The sequence below is a fragment of the Pteropus alecto genome, unplaced genomic scaffold (genome assembly GCF_000325575.1).
Source record: "Pteropus alecto unplaced genomic scaffold, ASM32557v1 scaffold76, whole genome shotgun sequence".
NCBI classification, from domain to species: domain Eukaryota; kingdom Metazoa; phylum Chordata; class Mammalia; order Chiroptera; family Pteropodidae; genus Pteropus; species Pteropus alecto.
In genome coordinates this window covers 21,151,589-21,176,961 of record NW_006443138.1, presented here as the reverse complement: position 1 = coordinate 21,176,961, position 25,373 = coordinate 21,151,589, and the positions used below count along the sequence as shown (strand labels likewise).

General features: G+C 35.0%; 1 protein-coding gene across 3 annotated transcripts in view; it reads left to right on the top strand.

Moving 5' to 3' along the window:
• The window catches only part of KITLG (KIT ligand), an 83,722-nt gene extending 58,573 nt beyond the window's left edge, over positions 1-25,149 (top strand). For 2 of the 3 annotated variants that reach the window (XM_006923812.3, XM_025040997.1), the window contains 7 exons: positions 503-673; positions 2,885-3,044; positions 3,756-3,839; positions 12,181-12,290; positions 12,978-13,045; positions 14,104-14,180; positions 20,821-25,149. In XM_006923812.3, the coding sequence (XP_006923874.1) occupies positions 503-673; positions 2,885-3,044; positions 3,756-3,839; positions 12,181-12,290; positions 12,978-13,045; positions 14,104-14,143 (633 nt within the window). In that variant the 3' untranslated portion in view covers positions 14,144-14,180; positions 20,821-25,149. The remainder of the gene's footprint in view (positions 1-502; positions 674-2,884; positions 3,045-3,755; positions 3,840-12,180; positions 12,291-12,977; positions 13,046-14,103; positions 14,181-20,820) is intronic. The other variant, XM_006923813.3, reaches the window with a different exon arrangement.
• Positions 25,150-25,373: the final 224 nt, after the last annotated feature.

The following is a 25,373-nucleotide window of genomic DNA, read 5'->3' as shown; positions in this document are numbered from 1 at the left end:
TCTCTTCTCTCAACCCCCTTTTTCCCCGGGTTTTTTTTTTTTTTTTTTTTTTTTTTTTTTTTTTGGTAACATACACATGAATTCATCTATGAAGGAGGCTTGAAATTGATCAAACACTTTAGAAAAATAGCTGTTGTTAATCTATCATTTCATATTCCAGTTCAATATTTATTGAAGAATAAATATTCTTCAATAGAATTAAATTCCATTAATATCTGGACCTTGTCAAGGGTAAGAGTTGGCTCTTTCTTGTCTTAATTTACTTCTACGGAAGAGCAAAACCTTTACCATCAACACTTTCCTCTGATCTATATACATTTGTAAATTTTGAAACAGATGTTAGAGCTGAGTTAAACAAAACACAAGAACTGAACTGTGCTGATATAAGGCACTCCTTTGTCTGGCAGGTCAGTGATGGCAACGTTGATGTCTTTGAAGGGTGATCCAGGTTTACTGTACTTAAAATAAATGCTTTATCTTCCTTGCTTTCCATTTCTTGCAGCCTAGTCATTGTTGGATAAATGAAATGGTGGAACAATTGTCAGTCAGCTTGACTGATCTTCTGGACAAGTTTTCAAAAATTTCTGAAGGCTTGAGTAATTATTCTATCATAGACAAACTTGGGAAAATAGTGGATGACCTTGTGGAGTGCATGGAAGGACACACATTCGAGGTAACTTTGTATTCACTGGAAAGGCTTTTTACTATTCTTTTCAAAACCTATGCTGATTGAGAGTGGGGATGCCTTTATGTGTGCTATTTTTAATGTATAAGCATTTAATTTAAAAATATTTTGAAAGATGAGCACAGAAATAGGTGTTTGTAGTTACACCACAATGTTGAAATGTACATTGACTTAAATGTCACTTACAAAATTGACAATACAAAAATTGATTCTCACAATAATGTAAAAACAGCCCTAACTTTATCTTTATTTCATAAGTGAATGAAATTATCATACCTTTCCTATTAGGTTTCAAATGTTCTTTTACCTTTAAATGTAAAATTGTCAACAATGAACACTTATACTTGACCTCTTAGCCACAGGAATCATGTCATAACAAAGAAGTGCATTTTAACATCCCCAAGTCATTTTATGGTTAGGTGTTACCAACTTCAGAATGTGGGCATGGCAATGATTTGGATTCTAAGCATATTTTAATCACTAGAGATTAAGTATGAGGTGTAAGAGTTCAGATCCTGACTCTGTCAGTAATTTGCTATGTGAATTTAACCCCTCTGTACTTACCTTCTTTATGCCTAAAATGGAACAATGACAGGATCCATCTGACAGAGTTGACATTAGATGATTTCTGATGAGTGCTTTAGCACCGTGTCTGACAAAGAAAATATTAATAAATTTAATTATTATTATTACATTTTATTATTACCATATCTATAGAATAGGTATTGAGAGACCTGCTTTGGCATAGCCAAAGTTCACAAGCCAAAGTTTAGCCTATAGGCCTTCTGGAAGTTTAAACCTAAGATTTTAAATATGATTCTGTACTGTAATATTCACATACTTCCTCCCCATCAAAATTCCAGTTACTCTTTAAGACCCAACATCAGTCCCATTTATGTTCTCCAGTCTCAGAATTCTTATTATGCTAATAACCTGATCACTATATTTATTTACTATTATTTTACATTCTAATTTCTAAGTCATAATGTATCTTACAATCAATGACATCTTAGAGTTAACATCTCTTTTTGTATTGTATTGCTACAAATAGTGTGCTGATGGCATCAATAAGAAGTAGAGGTCACAAAACAGAAGGTATATTAGATAAGGTGTCATGATGGAAATATTATATGCATTGAGACTTGAAAGATGAGTTAAGTGTTCAGTAAATGGCAATGTCAGGAAGAGAATTCCAAATGCCAAAGAATGTGCTTTTAGTGATTGTGACCTTGGGCTGGAACCCAGGAGATTGATCCCAGTGTTTTTCAGTTGTTTCAGAGATTAAGTATATATATATAGCACCTAGAGGAGTATATAGTAAGTGCTACATATGTGTTAACTCTTACTATCGCCTGATTTTCTTTGTAGATAATCATGCATTTATGAATTCCTAAAAATACAGCTTTGATTTACTTTTTGGGGGGACTTTATAGAAATTAATGATACTTTTTATTTTTTGTAACTTGCTTCATTCACTCAGCAATATGTTTATAAGATTTATCCACTTTGATGCATATAGCTGTGGTTAATTTTTTACTGGTCATAGAATATTCCAGTGACTCAGTATACCATCATTTATTAAACTACTCTTCTGTTGATTGATGTCAGCATTTATAAACAACTGCTGCTAAAAACTTTTTTGTATGTCTCATGGTGCATAAGTGCAAAAGCTTCACTCTAGTGAAGTATTTACTTAGGAATGGAATTCCTGGGTCACAAGATGGGCATATGTCCAGCTTTACTAGATAATATCAAATGTGCCAATTTACATCATTTCACCAGGGTATGAGTCCTCTTAGCTCCATCCGTGTCCTTGCCAATATTTTACATCATCAGACTTTAATTTTTGCTATTTAGAGGCTGTGTTATAGAGGATTTAAAAAAAATAATAATGATGATGATTTTAATGAGTATCTTTAAAAAGCAATGCCTCTAATTGTCATTAGGATTATTTTATTGGTGTAACACTGTAATTCACATTACTCACCCCCACTGCCTCCCCTATTCCTTTTATCCTCAGTTGAGCCTCAGACTGAACTGGATGGGATCACTACCCTGCTGTGTCAGTTTGAATTATGTATGTTAAAACAGTTGTCTAAGAGTGTTCTACTTGAATCTTTGAAGGACACAGTATATTACTTTGACATCAGTTAAATCTGTAGACGGTTTGAAAAATATAATTCTATTTTTTTCTTCTAGAATATAAAAAAGTCACCTAAGAGCCTAGAATCCAAGCTATTTACTCCTGAAGAATTCTTTAGAATTTTTAATAGATCCATCGATGCCTTCAAGGACTTGGATATGGTGTCATCTAAAACTAGTGAATGTGTGGTTTCTTCAACATTAAGTCCTGAAAAAGGTAAGACATATACACATTTCTAATTTAAATGTTAAAAGCAGGTTTGAGTCTTATATATGTAGGTAAGAATCTACCTCTGACTCAAATATATATGTTTAGAGAAAGATATATGTGTGTTATGTCTAATATAAAAGCAAATATCAATAACATGAAAGAAATGAATGGTTGTAGATTTGTTGTTTTTCAAGCCAAAACAACCCTCATGATTTTCAAATTAAAGAAGTACGTGTGAGTAAACAATAAATGAGATAGTCACTCATATTTTTTATCTGATATTTGCTAGTAATGTACAATTGTTACTCCTCACCCATCTTCTTAATGTCCCCTTCTCAAATCTTTTCCTAAAGGATCTAACTCTGAGTGATGACCTTCACTAGTTACTCTGTATTGACTTTTCCCCTCACTGGTTCCCTATAATACAAAATCTTAATTTCATTGCTTTTTTAAAAAAATTACCAATTACTAACAATTTGTGTAATTTACATTTATCATGTGTAGGCAATGAATTTTTGTTCTGTAAGGTGACTATTGTGAATTTCTTAATAAAAATAGAACAGCAGCAAGACCCAGTATGAAATAAATAGGATCTGAATAATCTAGATTCGAGAAGTAGACATTGAAAGTACTCTGGTATTGCACTTGGCCTTTTGGGGACACTGTAACTTATGTAAATTGCCATGCAACACTGACACATTATTGCTTTCTATTTAGATTCCAGAGTCAGTGTCACAAAACCATTTATGTTACCCCCTGTTGCAGCCAGCTCCCTTAGGAATGACAGCAGTAGCAGTAATAGTAAGTACACATATCTGATTTAATGCATGCATAGCTCCAGTTAGCATCTATAGGAGTATTGCATGGGCTTTAAAGGAAATTTTTACAATTATCACTGTTAATAACGTTCTATTACTGTTCTGCCTGTTATAGCCTCCCTGAGAATTAAATATTAGATTTGTAGAGTTGGGTTTCTCTAAAGTTTGAGGTAATGGTTAGAGAATTGGGCCAATAAATTTTTTGCTAGGGTTATTTTAAATAAGGCATGTAATTACATTTAGAAATATTATTTAAGCTTTCTTTTATCGTTGACTTAAACTATATCCCATTTAGAATTTGCCTGACAAAAATGGAATAGTAAAGTGAAAAGTACAAATGCTGATTGTATGGAATTCCAGGGATATTTTAATTTTTGTATATATCACCATTTAGTATTGTGTGTTTGGAAATTTGATGATTTTGTTATTTTACTATAAAATTATATGTTGGAAGAGAATATGCTTCTTTCCTTGAAATTTGTGTCCACGCTGGCCAAGAACCCAGTTTCTTGGAAGCCTAATGTCCTCTTTTTAAATCTAGGCAAATCTAGGTTATTACAAAGATCATTGGATTTACTAAATAATCTGACTTTCCAGTTTCATGGAAACTGTTAAGAGGAAAAAATTCATCCTGTGATCATGGCTAAGAAAGTCATCCCTTAAGGCTTAGTAACGGGGGAATGTCCTATGTTCAGGGACCTGTAAAAAGGAGGAATCAATTTATTACAAATCCACTATATCAATTCTGCAATTTGGAAATTTTAAAAAAAGAACCTCTAATATCCAATTTGTTGTAGAATTTTTGCCATTAAAACCTAACCTGAACTGAGATGAGGCTACTTATAGTCTTTGTCCCTCTAAAATTATTTATATATTTCACTACAGAAATATTAATGTGTTTGATTTCAGGGTGCTACACAGATGTGAGGATATTAAACAATATATAATAATCTGTAGGACAGAACCTTCTAAAATCTAAAATTCTGAATTACATACCTCTTCAGAGCTGAAAAGTTTTGTAAAGGGACAGTGTGTGTTATGTTAGTCAATAAACATCTTTTCAAAGAAGCAACTTTTAGCTTCTTAAATTGTTTATATTTTATTGACTACTAATCTTTATTATTTCCTACATTCTACTTTGGGTTTAATTTTTTCAACTTGTTCTAGCTTCTTAAGGTCTTAAGGTGGAAAAATTAGATCATTGATTTTAATCCATTCTTTTCTAATATAAGTAACTTAAAGGTATACATTTCCTTGTAAGCAGCTTTAGCTGTATCTCACACATTTTGATATGTTGTGTTTCTATGATCATTTCTTTAAAAATATTTTTAAATTCTTCCCGTGATTTCTTTTTTGATTCATGGGTTGTTTGATATCTAAAAATGTGTTTTTTTCTAGATATCTTACTGTTATTGGTTTCTAAAATAATTCTATTTTTAGAGAACATACATTGCAATCTTTTGAAATTCAAGACTTATTTTGTGTGTATTATTCAGATATCGGGTGTAGCATTCTCAGATTTGGTCAAAGTGGTTGATAGTGTTATTCTTATCATCTATATCCTTATTAAATTTTGGGGGGGTCTAATTTTTTTATCACTTAGAGAGATTAGAAATCTTTCCTTTTGATTGTGGACTTGGCCATTTTTCCTTTTTAAAGTACATCTCTGGTAGACAGGATATAGTTGATTCTCGCTATTTTATTTAGTCCTTTTAACTTGACTGTTTCATCTTTATATTTAATACAATTATTGGTATGGTTGGATATAGGTTTTCCATTTTGTTATTGTTTGCTGTTTGCCATATTTTTTTATTGATCTTCTGTACCTCCTTCTAGCTCTCTTTGTGGTTAAATTGTGTGTGTGTGTTCTATTTTAATTACTTGGTTGGATTTTTAACAGCACCTCTTGACATCATTTTGTGATTGCTTTAGGAATTACATACATCTTAATTTGTGATTTAGGAATTGCATACATCTTAATTTGTGACATCATTTTGTGATTGCTTTAGGAATTACATACATCTTAATTTGTAACATTTTACTTAGAATTGATATTGTCGCACTTCGAAATATATGCATAAGAACCTTGAAACAAGATAGTGTCACTTAGCCAGAACCATTTTTTGTGCTGTGGTTGACATATTCGTGAAGTCATGAACTCCACAATACAGTCTTTAAATTATTGCTTTAAGTCATTGTTGTCTTTTATATTTCCCCACATATTTATTTCTTATTCTCTTCATTGCCTTTTGTAAATCAAGTTTCCATCTAGTGCTCATTCCTTTCAGGCTGAAGAACTTCCTGTAGCATTTCTTGTTAGTGCACATCTGGCATTATTTTTTTTTCTTTTAATTGAAATGTGTCTTTATTTTATCTTCAGTATTGCAAGTACTTTTTACTAGATATGGAATTCTAGGTTAACAGAATTTTTTTCTTTCATTTCAAAATGTTATTCTGTCCTCCTGCTTCTCTTGTTTCTGACAAAAAGGCAGCCAACATTTGTATTACGTTTTTCCTCTGTGCTGGGTAATTTTTCCCCCTGCCTTCTTTCAGAATTTTCTTCTGTTTAGCAGTTTAACTAAGATGTGCCTAGGAATGGTTTATTTTGTATTCATCATTTTTGTTGTTTGTCAGGCTTCTGGCATAAGTTTATTTCCTCCAAATTTGGGGGAAATTTGGCCATAACTTTTTCAATTTTTTTTTTCATTCTCTCATCTCTCTTTCTGAGACACTAATCGCATATTTTGGGCAGTATGATATTGTGTCACGAATCATGGAGCCTTTGTTAAGTTTTTTTTTTCTTTTTTTTCCAACCTCTCTTCTCTGTATTCTTCAAAATGAGTAATTTCTACCTATCCATTTTCAAGTTCTCTGACTCTCTTCTGTCATCACTAATCTGCTAAATTTTTATCTGGTACATTTTTTTTTTGCTATTTAAAATTTTTTAAATTAGGAATTTATTATTTTTTTTAGAGCAGTTTAAGTTTCACAGCAAAATTGAGGGGAAGGTACAGAGATTTCTCACATACGGCTGCCCTCACACATGCATAGCCTCCCCCGTTATCAGCATCCCCCACCAGAGTGGTACGTTTGTTACAATTGAAGCTACATGGACATACCGTATTCACCAAAGTCCGGAGTGTACACAGGGTTCGCTCTTGGTGTACATTCTGTGGGTTTTGATGCAGTGCAGTTTTTCATTTCTAAGTTTGTACTTTGTGTTATAGAATTTCCATTTGATTATTTTTATATTTTTCTGAGATTTTACTCTGTATATTCATTACTATATTTTCTTTTTTGGCCCTTGGATATAGTTATAATAGCTACTCTACAGTTCTTGTCTCCTAATTCGAACATGTAGGTTATCTCAGAGTTGTTTCCTATTGACTGATTTTTTTTTTTCTCCCTGACTATGGATCACGTTTCCCTTTAGATGACTAGTAATTTTTAAATATATACTGGATATTATGGATACTGTGTTATTGAATATCTACATTTTGTAGCATTCCTTTAGAGACTGTTCAGTTTTGTTCCAATGGCAGTTCAATTACAGTTGGACCCGCTTATCTGTGGTTTTTGCTTTCTGTGGTTTCGGTTACCCATAATCAACTGTGGTCTGAAAATATTAAATGAAAAAATTCCAGAAATAAACAATTCGTAAATTTTAAATTGTATGCTATTCTGAGTAGTGTCATTTAATCTTTCACCATCCCACTTGATCCCACAGGGACATGAATCATCCCTTTGTCTGGTGTGTCTACCTGCCTGTAAAGTCATGTAGTAGCTGTCTTGATTATTACACCAGTTATCAGAGAGAGAAAGTGAGAGAGATGACACTCACATAACTTTGATTATAGTATATTGTTATAATTATTCTGTTTTATTATGTTGTTAATCTCTTACTGTGTCTAGCTTATAAACTTTATTATAGGTGTGTTTGTATAGGAAAAAGCAGTACATATAGGGTTTGGTACTATCCACGGTTTCAGACATGCACTGGGGGTCTTGGAATGTATCCCCTGTGGATAAGGAGAGACTACTGTACTGGCAGATCAGCTTTATTTTTCTTTCTAGTCTTGTTTTTAAGCTTCTTTAGAGGGAACTGGAAGAATAACCTTATTTCAAAGCATGGAATACTTTCTGAGATATCTCTTGAGTGCCTAGGAAATCTCTCCATTCTTGCTCATCAGAACTCTTTCGTCTCTGAAAAACACCTAGGGTCTCTGACAAAGTCATAGCTTCTCAGGCATCATTCATGTCGGGTTTCGTGAAATCTCTTTCTGTGAGTGTACAGCTTATTATTTGACAAGTGACTTAAGGAGGCTCCTCTGGAAATTTCTCTGCATGGCTCCTTTCCTGCAAATAGCCCTGCCTCACAAACTCCTGCTATGTCAGCAACCCTGAACTTCAGTCTGATGCCCTGTCCCAGTGAGAGAGACAACTGAGCCTTACTTGGGTTCTATATTCCATGACTGTCTGAAGGTGCCTCCTAGCCAGAAAGTCAGGATAATCGTGGGACTCACCATGTATATTATCAGGAATTACACTCTTGTGCTGCCTGTTGGCTGGTGTCAGAAAATAGTTGCCTCATATAATTTGTCTAGTATAATTATTTAAGTTGGGAATGCAGAACTGCTGCCATCATGGTTGGAAGCAAAAGTCTTTTCTATTTACTTTAGAAGACAAACTGAATGCAGAATACATATTCAGGTCTGTGCCTCTGAGTCTGAAGGTACTTTTTAAGTTTTTAAGAATGAGTGGCCAGTCTTCTTTTTTTGTTTTGCTTCTTTTTTTCTTTATTGTAAAAAATATGAGCCTTGCACAATAATCAGCTTTTGACCTGGTGCTGTCACTTGTGAATATGTCACTTAGGTATCCATGCACAAGACTAGCTCTTATGAAGTCTGCATTCTCATAAGAGAAACAGACATAAATGAAATTCTCAGTATTTTGTTTTATTTATATATGTATTTATATATGTAACACATATATAAATATACATAATACATAAATAACCCCCACATTATTCAAGAGTCAACTATATATTATAGTATGTATAATAATAGAAGTATGTTAGTGTTTTTAATTATAGCATGGAGGAGAAAAGACTGTTTTGGAAATAGGGTCAGGGAAGTTTGAAGAAAGCATGCTAGTTTCAAGGATAACACCCAAAAAGTGGCCATGCTAGCCAGAGGAACAGGGCATATGGAAGAATAGTCCAGAGATATGAGTGTCCTCTCTGTAGTCTGCAAGGGAGAATTCAAGTTAAATGGAGTTGTATTTTCAAAGTGATAGTAACATCTTTTGTACTAGGCTAAATGGATATTTAAAAATGTTTGTTTGAGATCTCTGCACACAGTATTTAAATAAAATAGAAGGAGATCCTTACTTTGACATTACCGTACACATCTTCAAGAAGTACAGTCTGAGTCAGATTGCCTTGGACTTATATCTCATCTGTTGGCTAGCTGTGTGACCTTGGGCTCTCTGGACTCCCCAGTTAAATGAAGGATAATATGTCCTTCATAGGGTTTCTGTGAGTTTTAAATGTTAGCACGTGTACTTGGAGCAGCGCTTAATGTGTAATATGTGTTCATCATTCATTATTAAAACAATTGGATGCGCCGATGCTGTGGTTCGGTAATTGTGGCAAGCCTGTGGTGAGCTTTGGATCTGAATCAAGGAGCCCGCACCAAGCTGCATGTTTTCTAAGCACCAAGAAATCTGTGTTCACAGCCATGGTGCCCATAAACAGACTGACTCTAAAAAGGAGTTCGGCAAATTTGTAGCACAGTGTTGTGTGTTCTGTATTTATACAGGTGTTGGGCATTATTAGTCAAGCCAAACAAGTCAGTTCCCATGAATTTTGGAGAGTGGATGGTTTTCATAATAATGGGATACAATTGATTTAACAACAAGCCAGGAATTTGGGATTACTCAAATCCTGTCCAGATGAGCTCCCTTGCTCTACAAAGTTTCTTTGGACAATCTTTACATAAAAGCAAAGTTCTGTTACTGGTTTGGGCTTTGGACCCAAATATCTTTCATATTGGCCTTGAAGCATATAATTCAAATCTCATTGGTCCTTGGTGTTCATAGCAGCAGTAGCAAGTATTGGGAGTCGTGCCCTGGAGGTGCAAGCAAGCCCTTTCTGATAACGTCATTTCTTCTTTCCCTGCAAGAGAGATGGCAGTATCTCATTGGAGAGAACCAATGGCCTGGCCATTAAGCCATTTGATTTCACAAGAGAAATAACAAACATGAAGAAACACTGACTTCTGTAGGAGGTGAAGCTCTGTTCTTGTGGTCCCCTTCCCCTCACAGCCTTTACCAGGCCTTTCCCTTCCAATGTCCTGCAGGAAGACTGCTGCTGTATGTTAGTTGGTTTCCAGGACTTTGTTTGGGGCCATAGTCCTGGCGGGTGAAACTTTCAAAGTGAGAAAAAAGCCACAGTATTCTGGGTGAGGTGAACTTTCCTTAGGTTCTTCCGCCAGCAGGGCTTTTTTTGAAATACCTCCCTTTGGAGCTTGTCCTAGCTGAGAAAGATTTTGAGTGGGGGATCCCAGAATACCTCACTCTCTAGTAAGCTCCTTCTGCGTTGGGCTAGTAGGTGTGGTCTTTCCTCCGGTCTGAATAGTGCAATTCAAGAGTTGGTCTTTAGATAAAACAGGAAGAACAGGGTGTTTGGCTGTCTAGATTCCCGGGCATCTGACTTACCCAAACATAGGTAATAGAGTTCTTCGTAGCACCATACTAGCTCTTCGGTTTTCCACTGGGGTCTGGGGCCAGAACATCATAGCTTCCTTTGTTTCGTCTGTAAACATTGGTTAGGGCCCCTCAAGGAGGTTACCTGGTCAAATCTATCAAAACTACACCAGCAATCCCAGTAGATAGTGTGGGCCACAGCAGGTTGGCTATTAAGGAAAATTTAAATGTGTTACTGGAATACAGGTACAAACATATCCACCACTCACTACCTCCCTAACATACACACATGCCGTGAGCACACATACAAATATTATTAGAGCTTCTTGGGAAACGTACAAGTCATAAAATTAGTGAATTTTCTGTTCTCAGTTTACAAATGGTGGGGAAATAGGCAATTCCTGTTCTCACTATATATAGTAAATAAGATTTGTTTCTTCCCTCTTAAGTTAAATCTATGAGTTTTTTCCTTGTAAATGTTGATACACATACAGCGACTCCGTTCTTTTATATTATATACTTTTGGTACTTTATATGTTAAATAGGTGACTGTAAGCTGACAGTAACTCGAAAATCATTGTAAAATATCATAGCCCAAAGTGGTTACTTTCTCTTGGATTAGTTTACATTTTGATCATAGAATTGTTGAAAATGTATAATTTCTAAATTTATTACATCTTTGAAAGAAAACTTAAAGTTTAACGCTTCCAAATGGGCACAGGTGTCCATGTTCCCAAACAACTTAGTTGTTCCTCGTCAGGAAGCAAAAATCTGTCAAAATGTTAAGCTTTGTGTTCGGAGGAAGAGACCCTGCGAGAGATGTGCTTTGTTTAAATTATGAATCATTATGCTTCTCATGGAAGAGCAAGGCAAGAACAAGGAAGGTGTTCCAAGCTAATGTCACATGTCTTCTCTTGCACTGTTACTTATTTAGAGTAAGCAATGTGGAGACACTGGTGCTTTCAACCATTTTTTTAATGTCCAATAGTCTCTTTCCAAAATAAAAAGTCTGAAAAATCAAAACTTCAGTTCGTTGCACAATGTCAGTTACTACCTAACGTCCAGTAAATGTACATTGAGGATGCAATGAGGAAACATCATGATTCTAGGCATAAGGTACCCAAAAGTAATCTAACCACGATGTGTATGTAATGACTTAATATTGGGGGCAGACCAGATAAAGCTTAATGCATGCAGACCTTGATGTGAATTACAAAATGTCATCTTTAAAATTGCTTGGCAAGATGTCAAGAATGAGAAAGTGAAAAGATATTAGATGATAAAGGCATACAAGATAGATTTGCTTGGTAGCATGAATCATTCCTCCCCCATACCCCACCCCAGGAATATGTCAAGTCTGTATTCCTTATGCATCAACATTAACCAAATCAAATCTCCTCTATCTATGGGGTTTCTTTTCTTAACGTATTTGCATTTTGGAGACTACATGGGTTTGTATTGCAATTCCAGAACAATACTCAGCAGAAAAATCAGTGGTTTAAATATTTTAAACAGAGATAGGTCAATAGCACGTTACAGAAACGGGAACAACCGCAACATAAGAGCAAAACCTCTAGCATGGATATGCTGTGTTCACCACAGTACTCTTTAAATTACAGGGAAGACCTCAAATTCCATTGGAAACTCCAGCTTACAGTGGGCAGCAATGGTCTTGCCAGCATTCTTTTCTCTTGTAATTGGGTTTGGTTTTGGAGCCTTATACTGGAAGGTAAGTGTTCCTGATTTTTTTCCTTGACAAAAACTTTCTGAACTCTATTTATTTGTTCTTACTATATTTATGTAAATGATTAACAAACGAAGTGCTTTTTTCTGAGAAAAGATCTTACCAAGAAAAGAATAAAATCGGTTAAGTCTGACCTTAACTCATTCTCAACAAAATTTAAATCTTAGGAAGGTTTCTCCCCATTCCTTATTATGCTTTGGAGACAACTCCTGTAGCTGAGAATGCACACTGAAGAAACGACACCTGGTTTTAATAGCTTGACCTAAATATAAAAAGAAAGAAAATATGCTGCAAACATATGATGTGCTTAAAACCAAACAGAAGTGCCATTTGTATTATATGCTATTTTGGATTTCTACCTTTTGTTCTCTTCTTATTGTAGCCTATCTAAAATTTTAAGGTGTGCTAAATCATTGTGACTCTGTTTTTGGAAATGTATTTTGCACGTGATCATTATTTAAATCTTTCAGTTTCTTTACTACATTTTTACCTCCAACATCCTAAAAGTGTTGTGTCGATAATACCATGCATTTTTCATAATTTCTTATTGGAAAACTATTTTTGCATGCTGAAGAAAACAGTTATTGGATTTACTGACATAAAAGATAAAAGTGGAGACCACTTACCTCTTAAATATGTTTACAATATATATTATTGTTGTTCTTTTTCCAGAAGAAACAATCAAATCCTACAAGGACAGTTGAAAATATACAGATTAATGAAGAGGATAATGAGATAAGGTATTTTGTTTCACTAAATGTGTGCATGAGTAACCCTGACATTGCCATTTCACACACTGCGCACATGCTCATAATGTCTTTAAGAAGTTGTTCTCTCTCATAATGACAGCTTCCAACCACTGTCTTCAAAGTCTTTATCCACATTTCTGACCTCTCACCTCTCTCTTCAATCCTATGCCTCCATTAACCTATAGAATACCTTCGCAGTCCTTCTTAAGGAAGCAGAAGGGTACTTTATTTCTTTATTTCTGTAAGCAGAATCTTGGTCAGACTCCTAGTCCAGGAACTCAGTAGACACATTTGCTTATTTTCCTTCTTTTCCACACTATCACCAGGATATACCTATTCCTCTCTTGGAGTCTCTTACTTAGCTTAGCACTTTCTTTGGCAGTAGTGGTTATCTTCATCGGTATCTCTATTATGTTTTGGTTGAGTTGCTGCCACAGAATCTTTCTTTTCCTTCGTCCTTCTAGATTCTACCTTTGTCTCATTTTCCCTTTAACCCTCGTTCATAATATCACTTCCTAGTCAAGATATTTTCTGTGATTGGTCTCTTATATACTGAATACATTTGACTTCATTCTAGTTTTCAGAACCTTAACTTTCCCCAATCCTATTCAGTATTTTCTCCAAAATAAAATATAAAAATTGTTTTAAGATACCTTTCCATTTACCGTAGCTGACCCTGATCACATTTTTACCTTGCCATATCGCCCCAGTACTAATACTTTGATTTGACATTGTTACAATGTTCATTTGGCATGTTACTTTCTCTCATATTATGCCTGTGTATACATATTCACATATTAAGTTCATATAAACATTTTTATTATATGTATGTGCATGTGCATAGAGAATTTGAAAAACTACTTGGGTGACTGTTGAGGCAGATAGACTTCTCTCTTCCTTATAATAACACATATGAAGGCAAGCTTCCCACTCAATTTTGTAATCTTTCGCTACTGTATTTATAGAAGAACCGCCTTTACAATGTCCAGATCATGATGTACTTTAGAATCTCTGTCCAAAAGCAAATAAGCATTTTTCTTGTTTTTCAGTATGTTGCAAGAAAAAGAGAGAGAGTTTCAAGAAGTGTAATTGTGGCTTGTATCAACACTGTTACTTTTGTACGTTGGTAAGTTCTTAGAATTTAAGCTGAGAGATTTAACAAGAACTGTGTAGCATCTTAGATGCCAAAATATAAAAACAAAATTTATTAAGACTTCTATTAAGCTGCCATCAGTATGTTAACGGGACAAGTAATACATAATTGAATTGTGCATGGCTAATTCATTGTGTTTTCTCAAATTTTGGAAGGTACAGCAAGCAGTGTTAGTCCTGATAAGTGGACTTGTCTTTTATGGGAGATATAACAAAAATTAACAGTTGAGTATTCACTGTGTATTAGGCCAGAAGATAAATGATACAAAGAGAATAGAGTCAATTAGGACTAAAATAAAATATTATTAATAGAGAAAGAATAAATAAAACCAATTTCCATTAGGTGTCACTACTGTAACATGATAGAAAAAGTATTTCACAGATGCTGAAAATGATTGAAAACCGAAGACATGCCCCTGCCATTTTAAGAAGGAGAAAAGGTCAGAATATCTTACAGTCAGGAGAGGTAAATTGTCAAGGTAAAGTGCCACCCGCCACATGACTATTCATTATTGTGCCTCATGAGTCCAGAGCCTGGGACACAATGCATATAACCAGTGACTCATATGTGATTGTGTGGCTCTGTGGAGGGCTTGTGGGAGAAAGGCGAGTGAGGAAACATGACCAATAGGCACCGATGTTCATATCTCCTCTCTCAGCTCCCAGTCTCCAAGTACTGTTGGGGGAGCGCCCTGAATGGCAGGAATCTGATCCAATATCCATTCGTGCTCTTCCCATGTTCACTTCTGCTAACTGGCTGTTAATTGTGTTATGCCCATGGAATCCCACACACATGTATTACCATGGGGTATGAGTGTTCTCGCATCTGCCTAACAGTTCAGTTCTTCCCCACACTCCCTCCTGGTCAGAGGATCACTTACTCTCCTAGATTGCTGTGTATACGGTCAGTGGTGATCTCTCCCTTTTCCTGACAGGTCACTGTCCTTCCAGCTTCTACTTCTGACCCAGATTCAGAAACTTCCCAGGAAAACTGGGTCACAACAGCCTCTTGCCTCCTCCAGGAGTGCTCACTTTTATAGTTAGAGGACATTTTTCAACAACCCAAAATAACATGATACAATAATTATATTGCATATTTCTCTAACACTTTAACCCTGCTACTGCATAGACTTCATTTTTCATGCCCTTTAATCATGCCCTTAATCATTGTGTCCAAAGCATGAATCCTAGCTTCTCTCCGGGCTCATTTTTTCTATCAAATAACGTAAATAATACACCCTTCACTCAACCCTTAATATTTTCTGGAGCCACATTCCCCAAGCCAACATCATTGTTTTTTCCTAGAAACTTATTTCTCTGCCCTTCAACCCCAACACAAGCTTCACAATATCTTCCCTATTGCCATTTCGGTTCCCTTAAGCCAGGCATCCACAAATCACACATTAAATAGTTAATCAAGTCTTAGAGGCTCAAGTAATTGTCCTGTGTTGTTTGGTTTTGGATTGCATGACTGGGATCCTGTTTTGGCACACAGGTCTTTTTAATCATGTGTTTTTTAATTGTGACATTTGTCCCGTAAGAGTTAGAGAGTAGATTATGATGGGATAACCCAGGGTACTTGTTTAAGACACAGTGAGATGACGTTTTAAAGCAACTGTAGTCAAGCAACTTATTCATATGTCTTCTAGTTAGGGAACATTCGAGGATGGGAACTGAGTTTGTCTGGTTCTTGCTGTATCTCCTCATAAGCAGCTCACCTGTTGCATGTGCATTGTAGGCTCTCGGTTAATGTTTGTTGTAGGAACAACTCAATGAATTAACAAACCCCAAATGAAAGATTAACTAAGTGGTAAGAAGATAGTTAGATCTGCTGTATAACATGCGTGTAGGTAATGCTATATTGTGTACTTAAAAATGTATTGAGAATAGATCTCACATTAAGTGTTCTTGCCTCAATAAAGAAATTGTTAAAAATCTTTTAAGAAGTGAAATAGGGTTTATTTTAATCTTGTGTGTGCATATGTGTGTTTAATTTGCTGATTTTGGTCAGTAGGACAGTAAAATGCACAGCAGGGGAAAATACAGTCATATGGATGATGACATTTATTTTTTTTAAATACAAAATATTATTCATGTATAAAACAAAAGTAGGCAGACAGGTTGAAGAAGAAGCCCTGAATTGTTTAGAGATAAACTCATCACACATCAGGTAGTCAGTGTAAAATGAATGAAGAAATGACTTTCTCCTTCATGAAGTACCTTACCCATCATCTCTGCAAGGCTCTCTCAAGACTCAGGTCAGATACCATAACCTCTAAAACGCTGACTTCCCAAATGAAATCTCTCTTTATGGCTTTCTAACTATGTTTCATATTATATTTCATGTGACATATAATACTCATAAAATACTAATATGTTAATAGGACATCACAGTTACTCAAGAGACATTTTGTGTCCTCTTCTAAACTATAAACTCTTATAAAGCAAGATTTGTTTCTGAATTTCATTTTGGAATCCCACCAAACTATATAGCTTATACTTTGCGCATGTAAATGATGAATAAATATTTGTTGAATGAGTATCTCAGTATTGTAATAATGTGAGAATAAAATTTATGGAAATAAAAAACAAAGTAGACTTGCGCATGTAGAATTCAAATGCTTAAGATAGGAAAAAGGAAGAAAACTCATTGTCATGAATCTGCAGACCCTAAAGTCAAAATGTGAATCATTTGTAATTTATTGAGTGCCCATTGTATAGCTCTTTTGTATGGCTCTGTACCAACACATGTTTAAAACTTCTAAGGAATTTTTAAATATAATTTGGGGAAGGGGATGTGGTGGAGGGAAAGATTTGGGAGAGCAGACTATGACATGGTAGGAGCGGTAATCTGCTGAAAAATAAGAATAACAGTAGTAGAAAGTACCAAGATAGAAATGAAATGTGGAGTTGTAATTATATATTTAAAAACTAGTCATAATTTGGATTACATTTACTTTCTTGGTTAAGGGAAAATACAGGGAATGACTCAGGTTTGTGGCAAGGACTTCTCACTGACATGGAAGTTTCACTAACTAAATTAAAATTAAATCAGGACAAATATTGGAACACTAGAATAGAAAACATGTGGAATGGTTAATTCTCCAATGGAAATAACCTATACTTGGAAAATGAAGAGGAGAGTTTTTTATTTTAAATACAAGGAAAGAACATAGAAAGAATGTAAGATAATGAACTAGAAACAAAAGAAATTGCCTGTAAGCAAAAATATACTAAAGCTGTGTTTATTTGACAAACATGAACATATAAGAGAAGTTAAAAATCCACTTGGTCAACTAACTGAAACTAAGTACCCATATGTAGCATCCCACAAGAATTTTTCATTTATTGGGTTATGTGTAGCACAGTTTAAGGGAAAGAAATAAAATAGAGTTTATTATAGCAAAATTATGCTCTTCATTCTTCCCACAAACTCTAGTAGGTGCCTTGTTACATGCAAAGCTTAATACAACCTAGTTGTATCCTCCAATTGCTTATGGCTTATAAAAGGAAATAGGACATATGCATAATAACCTATTTTGAAAAGGAAACCAGAAGTTTTCAACGTTTAAAAAGCAACAAAAGGAGCTCACAAGGAAAATGCAGTAAGATGAGAGACAAGACCACTGCTTAGGGTTATACAGATGGTCCCGCGCCATAGTTCTAGATAATGGTATGGTGGCATCCCTTAGAATTGTGCAGTGCACACCCATATACAGTTGCCGTATTTGACAAAAGGAGCTGGTATTTGACTAGCTACAGGACAAAAGCTTCTTTGTGTAAGCGATAGAAGTGGCACTTGTACTGAGGTAGATGCTGGATGATTGGTAGTTATATTAGCAGTAGGGAAGGGATAATCCAGATACTGCAGATAGCATAAACTAAGTCCAGGAGGCAAAAAGTACATACTGTGTTCCAGTCAATTTGTACAGTTGGACTCTAGTGAAGATCACACAAAGAGTTAACACACTAAGAAGAAAGGGTGGCAGTCAGTGTGAAAAATCCCAAATGTAGGACTCACACTCTGTTGAGCAACACAAGATGTTAGAAGGTTCAGAAAAGATGTGAGTGATACAGTCAGAGCAATTTTAGGGAAGTTATCAGATGGTGTTGAGGTCAGATAAACGGGAGAGGTGAAGTGGAGTTAGAAAGTCTCCTTAGGAACCCAATCTCCCAAACAGATGTGAGGGAATAAGGACCTGAACTCAGGTCAGAGCCATGGAGGCAGGAAAGCATGGGCCATTTTGGAGACATTGCAGTGAAAGAATCAACAAATTCTAGTTACTGATGGGATGTGAGGCTCAACATTACAGGAAATACTCACGGGTGATTTGGAGCCTTCGGGACTAACCAGATTGCAGTTCCATTAACATAGAAGGAGCTGTTAGTAAATATTGACCAGTGGCCAGATATGTGAGACAGGAAATCAGAAACAGTGAGGGCTGCAAATAATAGATTTGGGATTTGGGAGTCATCTACAAAGAATTTTAATTGGGACCTTGGTAGAAGAACTGCATAGTCAACTGAGAAGGCCCAGTTTGGTTGACAGTAAATAGCATGAGTTTGTACACAGTTATCAGTGTTTATTAACCTACCCATCACGGCAAGAGTAGAGAGTAGTTCTTATTACAGTTAGGCTGGTGGAGATAATTTAAAAAAGAAACACAACCTGGAAGTTTCCTGTAGATCTGAGCTAAGACAAAACAATCGATTCTAGGGTTGGAATACAGATGAGTGTGAGTCAAGCTTGGTCATTTAGCACAAGGATATGGCAATGACTGGTTGTCAGATGGCAAGATCTGTGACTCTTTACCAGCTAGTTCCTCAGAATTTTTGGAGCTTTGGAGTTTTTGTTTTTTGTAGACATATTGTGGTGCAGAGGTTTAGAAGGTATCAGACTTGGGTTCACGTCTTGGCTCTGCAACTTAACAAGCTGTAAGTTCCTGAATGAGTCAGTTGTCTTTTAAGCCCTGGTTTTTCAAATACAATGAGTGGATAATAATATTCACCTTGCCTATTTCATGGGGTTGTTGGCAAAAATCCAAGGTGTCATTATAAAAATTACAGTTTTGTTCTATAGGAAAACAGTTGTTAGCAAAGAAAATAAACTTAAAAGCTAAATGATTCATAAGGACAAAATCAGAAATAGCTTTCTAATCTTGCTTTTCTATGTTTGATTAAGTTTAGAATTTTAAATTATCTGTAGCTTTAAAAAATATCTCTTTGCTTCTCTATGACTAGCTTTTGCTTTTCTAACTAAGCTTTATTTTTAAAATATCTGCTATGTATTTTGGGTTTCTGAAGTTTCTTCTTAATGCATCTTAATTTTCCTTCAGGATTTAATTTTGCTTCCCTAAATGTAGGTTCTCTAGTTCCTAGAGTTCTCTGTTTGATAAATCATCATGTAATATGTTTTTTAGTATATCACATTTAGAAAGACTAGAAAAAATATTGTACTTCTTGTCACTCAAAATATGGTATTTTATACATAACCTGTGTAATGATCTCAAATATTTTAAAACTAGTGCTCTGTGATTCTAGGATTGATAAATAAGGAAAAGGTTAGGAGAAAAATAGTGAGTAGAGAAGAAAAGGCAAAAATGCTCATTTGTTTAGGGATCATGACTAAAGATAGTGTGAAGATACTGTCTATAATAAAAAATAGATAAGGAAGTACAAATACTTCACTTGAAAGTTGCAAAATCTGAAAGCTAAGTCCAAAGCTCAGTAATTTAACACCAGCACAGAAAAACTAAAACAAAGTCTGGCTTTCGTGTTTCAACAAGTACAATAAGCTGTGCCGAGGCCAAATGAATCTCCCAGAGGCTTTGTCAGGATGTGGTGCCAGGATTTGTCTTTCTTTTTTTGGCTGACAGTATTGAAGGAGATCTTGCCGCTGCTGTTTCCTCAGCTGGAAGGAGTGCTTGCTTGCTAGAAGCCGGGTAGGCAGTCCAGATACAGGTGCCACTCGGTGGCCAGGAGGCCACCTGTTAGTGGCCTCCGACCAGTTTCTTCATCTGTCCCAGATATCTCTTTCATGCTCCTCCGTCTCTCTCCACTCTCTAGACACTGCCTTTGTCCTTCAAACCTTGTCCCCTAACCACCTGTCTGCTACCTTTTCATAGCCTTGTTAGAGAAATTCAAGGCTACATAGGTTGATAACCCTCTTATCGCAAATGGAGATCATCTGTGGTATACTCGGGGGATATGAAAACCACAGGGTCTTCATTCATCCATTCTTACGTTCAAAAAATATTTATTGAGTATCTATTTTGTGCCAGGCACTGTTCTAGATGTTGGAGTATGATAGTAAGTAAAAAAAAAAAAAAAGACACAGCCTTGTGTCCTCCTCATGGAGCTTACATTCTAATGGGAGCAGACAGTCAATAAAGAGTAAGATCATTTCAGATAATGTTTACTGTTACCAGGGAGATCATAGCGAGTGCATGATCACTGCATCTAGGAAAACATTTGTCAGGTTCTTTTAGGCTGTGTAAGTGAAGCATACATTATAAGTCTGTTACTAATTCTGTAGTCATATTAATTCAGCCGTTGAGAATGAAAAAGCAGAAAGCAGATATGCCATAATCTCTCTTTTTGTCTTTCCTCTCTAGGCGGGTAACAGTTCATGTTTGCTTCATAAATGAAGCAGCTTTACACAAATTCGTATTCTGTCTGGAGCGACAGACCACGTCTTTATCTGTTCTTGCTACCCATGACTCTATATGGATGATTCAGAAATTAGAACAAAGTGTTTTACTGTGAAACTGGCACTGAATTAATCATCTATAAAGAAGAATTTGCGTGGAGCAGGACTCTGTTTTAAGGACCTGGGGACTTGTAGTCTCATTTAGAACCTGCAACTGATGTTGGGAGAGAAAGCACGTGTCCCAGACTACATTCACCATTTTGCATGCCTCCAGAAGTGTCTAACTGCTGAAAAGCCACATTGTTTTATTTTCAGTTACAACCTGCAGTTTGTAGTTATCTTGGTCTCTTCAAGTACAGTTCAACCTGGATAGTCGGGATAATAATTTGTCTCAGAGGGATCTAGAAAAATTTAAAAAACAAAAACTCAGTAGCATCAGCCACTGTACATATAGAAGGCAGTGGGAAAAAATGATTGGAGTAGGCATCATGTCAGCCTGTAGCTGCTGATTAATGATATGGGTCTGATCTTGGCCTCTTCCTGACATAAACCATGCTCACCCATATCCCACCAGACAAGTGGACATGGCTGGCTGGATCTATCCAAGCAGGGGAGCCAGTACTACATTCGAACAGTGATGCCTTTGCAGAGGGGAGACTCTCCGAGAGAGTCATCACCTGAAGAAGCTATGAACACTGAACAACAGGACGGCCGCAGCGGAGGACATATGGCACCCCTGGTGAGGTCGGCCTTTTCTCCTGACCACTGTAGAGTATGTAAATCATGCTCGCAAAGTTTATTACCAAGTGTTTATATTCTAAAACTATTACGGAGTTATGCAAAGGGACTTAGGAGAAATTGCTAAACGTATGAAGGTCCCATTTTCAATTCCCACATGGGATAGAATAAAAATAAATTATGATATTTAGTATCTAAGGTTAGAAAATCACACCCACATGCTGACATGGGTGTTGAAACATAGGTTACTTGGCTTTTACAAGAATGCAAGGAATCAGGAAACTCTTCTTATTTATATAGTATAATCATCATTATCTGTTTAAAGGGTCCATTTATTTAAAATCAGGCACTCTATATCCATTAAGGTTTATGAATTAAAAATAAAAAGAGTTTTGTGTAGTTATGCATGTCAATTTGCTATTTAAAAGGTATGACAGCGTTTGTCATATAAGAGTGCATTTGGCGGGAATTCCCAAGGTAGACATTGGCACTTTTTTAAGCTAGAACTCGTAAGACATTATGTGAATTTCCTTTGCCAGTTTTGTTTATGGTCAAAGGAACATCTGACAAAAGTCAAATGATTTCTTATGGCTTAGTTTGATGAAGATTCTTTTAGTATATCACAGACATACACATAAAGGCGTCCAAAGCTTTCCATTGTAACTTAATCCATATGATAACATTATTGCCATGTACTACCACCATCAGATGACCATTTTCAATGTAGTGATAAAAAAGGACCAGAAAAACTAAGTGCTAGCTTTCCTTTGATTTCAAAAGTCTTAAGAATTTCTAGTGTATTTGGATTTTAGTTTATGTTCAAAGCTAATTCAAATACAGCTTCAATATGTGGCCTTTGCTCTTCTTTGTACCAAAGAGCCCACGTGATTTCTAGGATCCCTTCCTTCTCTAAAGTGCTGTGGTTCTTCAAACACTAGTCATTTCTCTAAGATACAACCCCAGTGCTTTAGGAAGCTACGTTAACTTATTGAGGCCCTCCAATATCCAATCCATCTAGTAGTACAATTGATTAGTAATAAAACTAGAAATCAGTTTAACTGATGAAAGGAACTGTCTCAGTCATGTGACACTGATCGTTTTGAGGAAAATAGACATAGATTAATGAGTTATGTGCATAGGTCATGAGTAGATTGAGAAGTCTGATACTTAATAGTTTGATTTGTTTCACCAATGGTTTTGATTTTCTTAGGCATGTGAAAATGCTGTTTAATGAACTTGAGAGTACAATAAATGTACTTTTGTTCTCAAGGCTAGTAGCTGGATTTTACACTCATGGACATAGTCCTAATCAATAGAGTTAAATAAACAAATTCAGCAAGTTATGAAATCTGACATAGTAGGTGAGAGGAGATATATTCTGCCTAATTAAATGTATTTGTTTATTACGTGGATTACCAAGTTTTAAAATACTGAAGTTCCATAAAAATGCATGAACAATAGAAAAGTGCTGAACATTATTTTGGATGCTAGCTGCTTGGGCATTAATTGTCATATCTGCTTTAAGATAAAATATACACATATATCTTTATTTTATCCTATTGTGTTCTGAATATCCTTCTTCATAAATCAGTATTTCAAAATTGCCTTTTGAAATAATCTCAGAAGTCCGAAGATTTTAAATTATGCTGAAAGCTTGTACCTCTTTGGTAGAATCCAACTCTGCAAAGAAGCTGACTCTGTGATAATTGGTTTCTGCCCAGTGATATCGAACTGTTCCTGAATTTCGTATTATAATCTAATAGGTTTACCACACTGCCACTTTTTAATGAGTCACAAACCAATTTTTTTTAAAAAATATGATAATAGAGTAAGTAACCTATCCTCTTAAGAAAGGATTAAGTATGTGAAAAGTGAAAACCTATGAAAAACTACGTGCCCATAATAAAGTGTTGGTTTTTAGTAAGAAACATATTTCATTGAGTATTAAAGTACTTCGGAGAAACTGTGGCATATTTTGGAACTCTTAATTCAATTGGAATTAAATTACCAAAAAAAAAACTATTCAGAATTCATGGATATTTCTTAATGTTTTTCTGCAGCTAGGTTTTGGTTTAAAATGTAATTTCAGTATAGGGCTTTTAGCCATTCCATATCTATGCTTCTTTAACTAAAATATATCTTTCAAAAAGGCAGTTTGGCATAGTGGGATAGATGGTAGGAAAAACTGTCAGTCTCCACGCTGCTATTAACTGATATCGGTAACTCACCTCCCCTTTGGGTCTCAGTTTTTTATTTATCTGTATTATGAACTCAGAGGTCACACCTTAGGTATGAGAACTATTGATACATGACTGACAAAGAAGATAAAATAGAACTGAAACTATCCCATGCAAGATATCCAACATTGATCTCTGTGACTAAGCAATTTGAACATAAAAAGTCAGTCATTGCTGTTCTTGTTTTTAATGTAAATAGAGTCCATTAGTAAAAGTGAAATTAAGTCTCATGTTGAGTGAATTGGATAACCATTTACACAAAAAGATGGCTTTTATCTTTGCTTAAATATAAACATTTTTGGATCACTTCCGAAGAATTAAAACCACCACTACTACATTTTAGTCATTTTAGTCAGAAAGAGATACTATGTGTGTAGCATTTGGAAATGCACCAAATTAAGCACTTAAATGCTCTCATTTTATTAAAAGCTAAGAGCAGAAAATGTAAGATGCTCATAAAGTTTTTTTGAATGCCAAAAGATAATTTAGAATCCATTTGGAAAGGAGTAATTCATAAATTACATTTTAAATTGGAAAGTGGGATAAGAATTTTAAAACAAGCCAGCTTGTCTTTGAAACAATATTATTTTGAAATTGGCGTTAAAATATAAATATTCAGACTGAAATTCTAATTAGTTCATTTGTGGTATCTGATCACATAATGTATGTTGCTGCTTTTCATTGACAAGTCTGGAAATGCCTTTGTAAAGATAAAATAATAGTACTTTCATTTCCTAACAAGGTATTGTTTTAGAAATAACCCATATTAAAATGGCTATTCATGATCCAAAAACGTTTTCTAAGCACTGTAAATTTATTTATAATGGCCATCTCCAACTACATTCTTATGATGTTTTTTAAAATAAAATTGTTTAAGCTAAAAACCATAGTATTTTCAGTTACTTGATTTCTGAGGTATAAGACTCACTAAATAAAAATTTCCAATCAAAATATCCTGTTCTCATATAATTCTAAGGATTAATGTATGATTACAGTCTCCCACTTGCCACTATTTTTTAAATCAATGGACTTAAAAAATATTCAGATGTTTAGGTGGATGCAGAGATACACTGTTCAGACAGATTGGAGTTTGCGTATTGTAATGTAAATGTATGTCAACACTATTCTAAATAGTTTTATTATGACTGAAGTTTAAGTAAAAAAGGTTGTAAAATGTGATGTGTATGTGTATATACTGTATGTGTACTTTTTAAAATAGGTATATGTCCTGACCTTTTTTATACAGGTTTGAATTTGAAATTACATTATATATACATATACTTTATTGTTCTAAATAAAGAATTTTATGCACTCATAAATTTGCCCTGTCATTTGATATTTAAGATTATCACACATGTTCACAACACAGTTGTGCATTTAAGCTAAAATCAAAATTTTCCATGGAAACTTTGTTATTAGTCTAGATTTTGTTATAATATGGACACAATAAATATTGGTCACTAAAATAGGTAAGATAATCAAGAAAGATAAAGTTGAATTAACACATTATTTTATCTCAAGTGGTTTCTAATTTAGTTGGGGA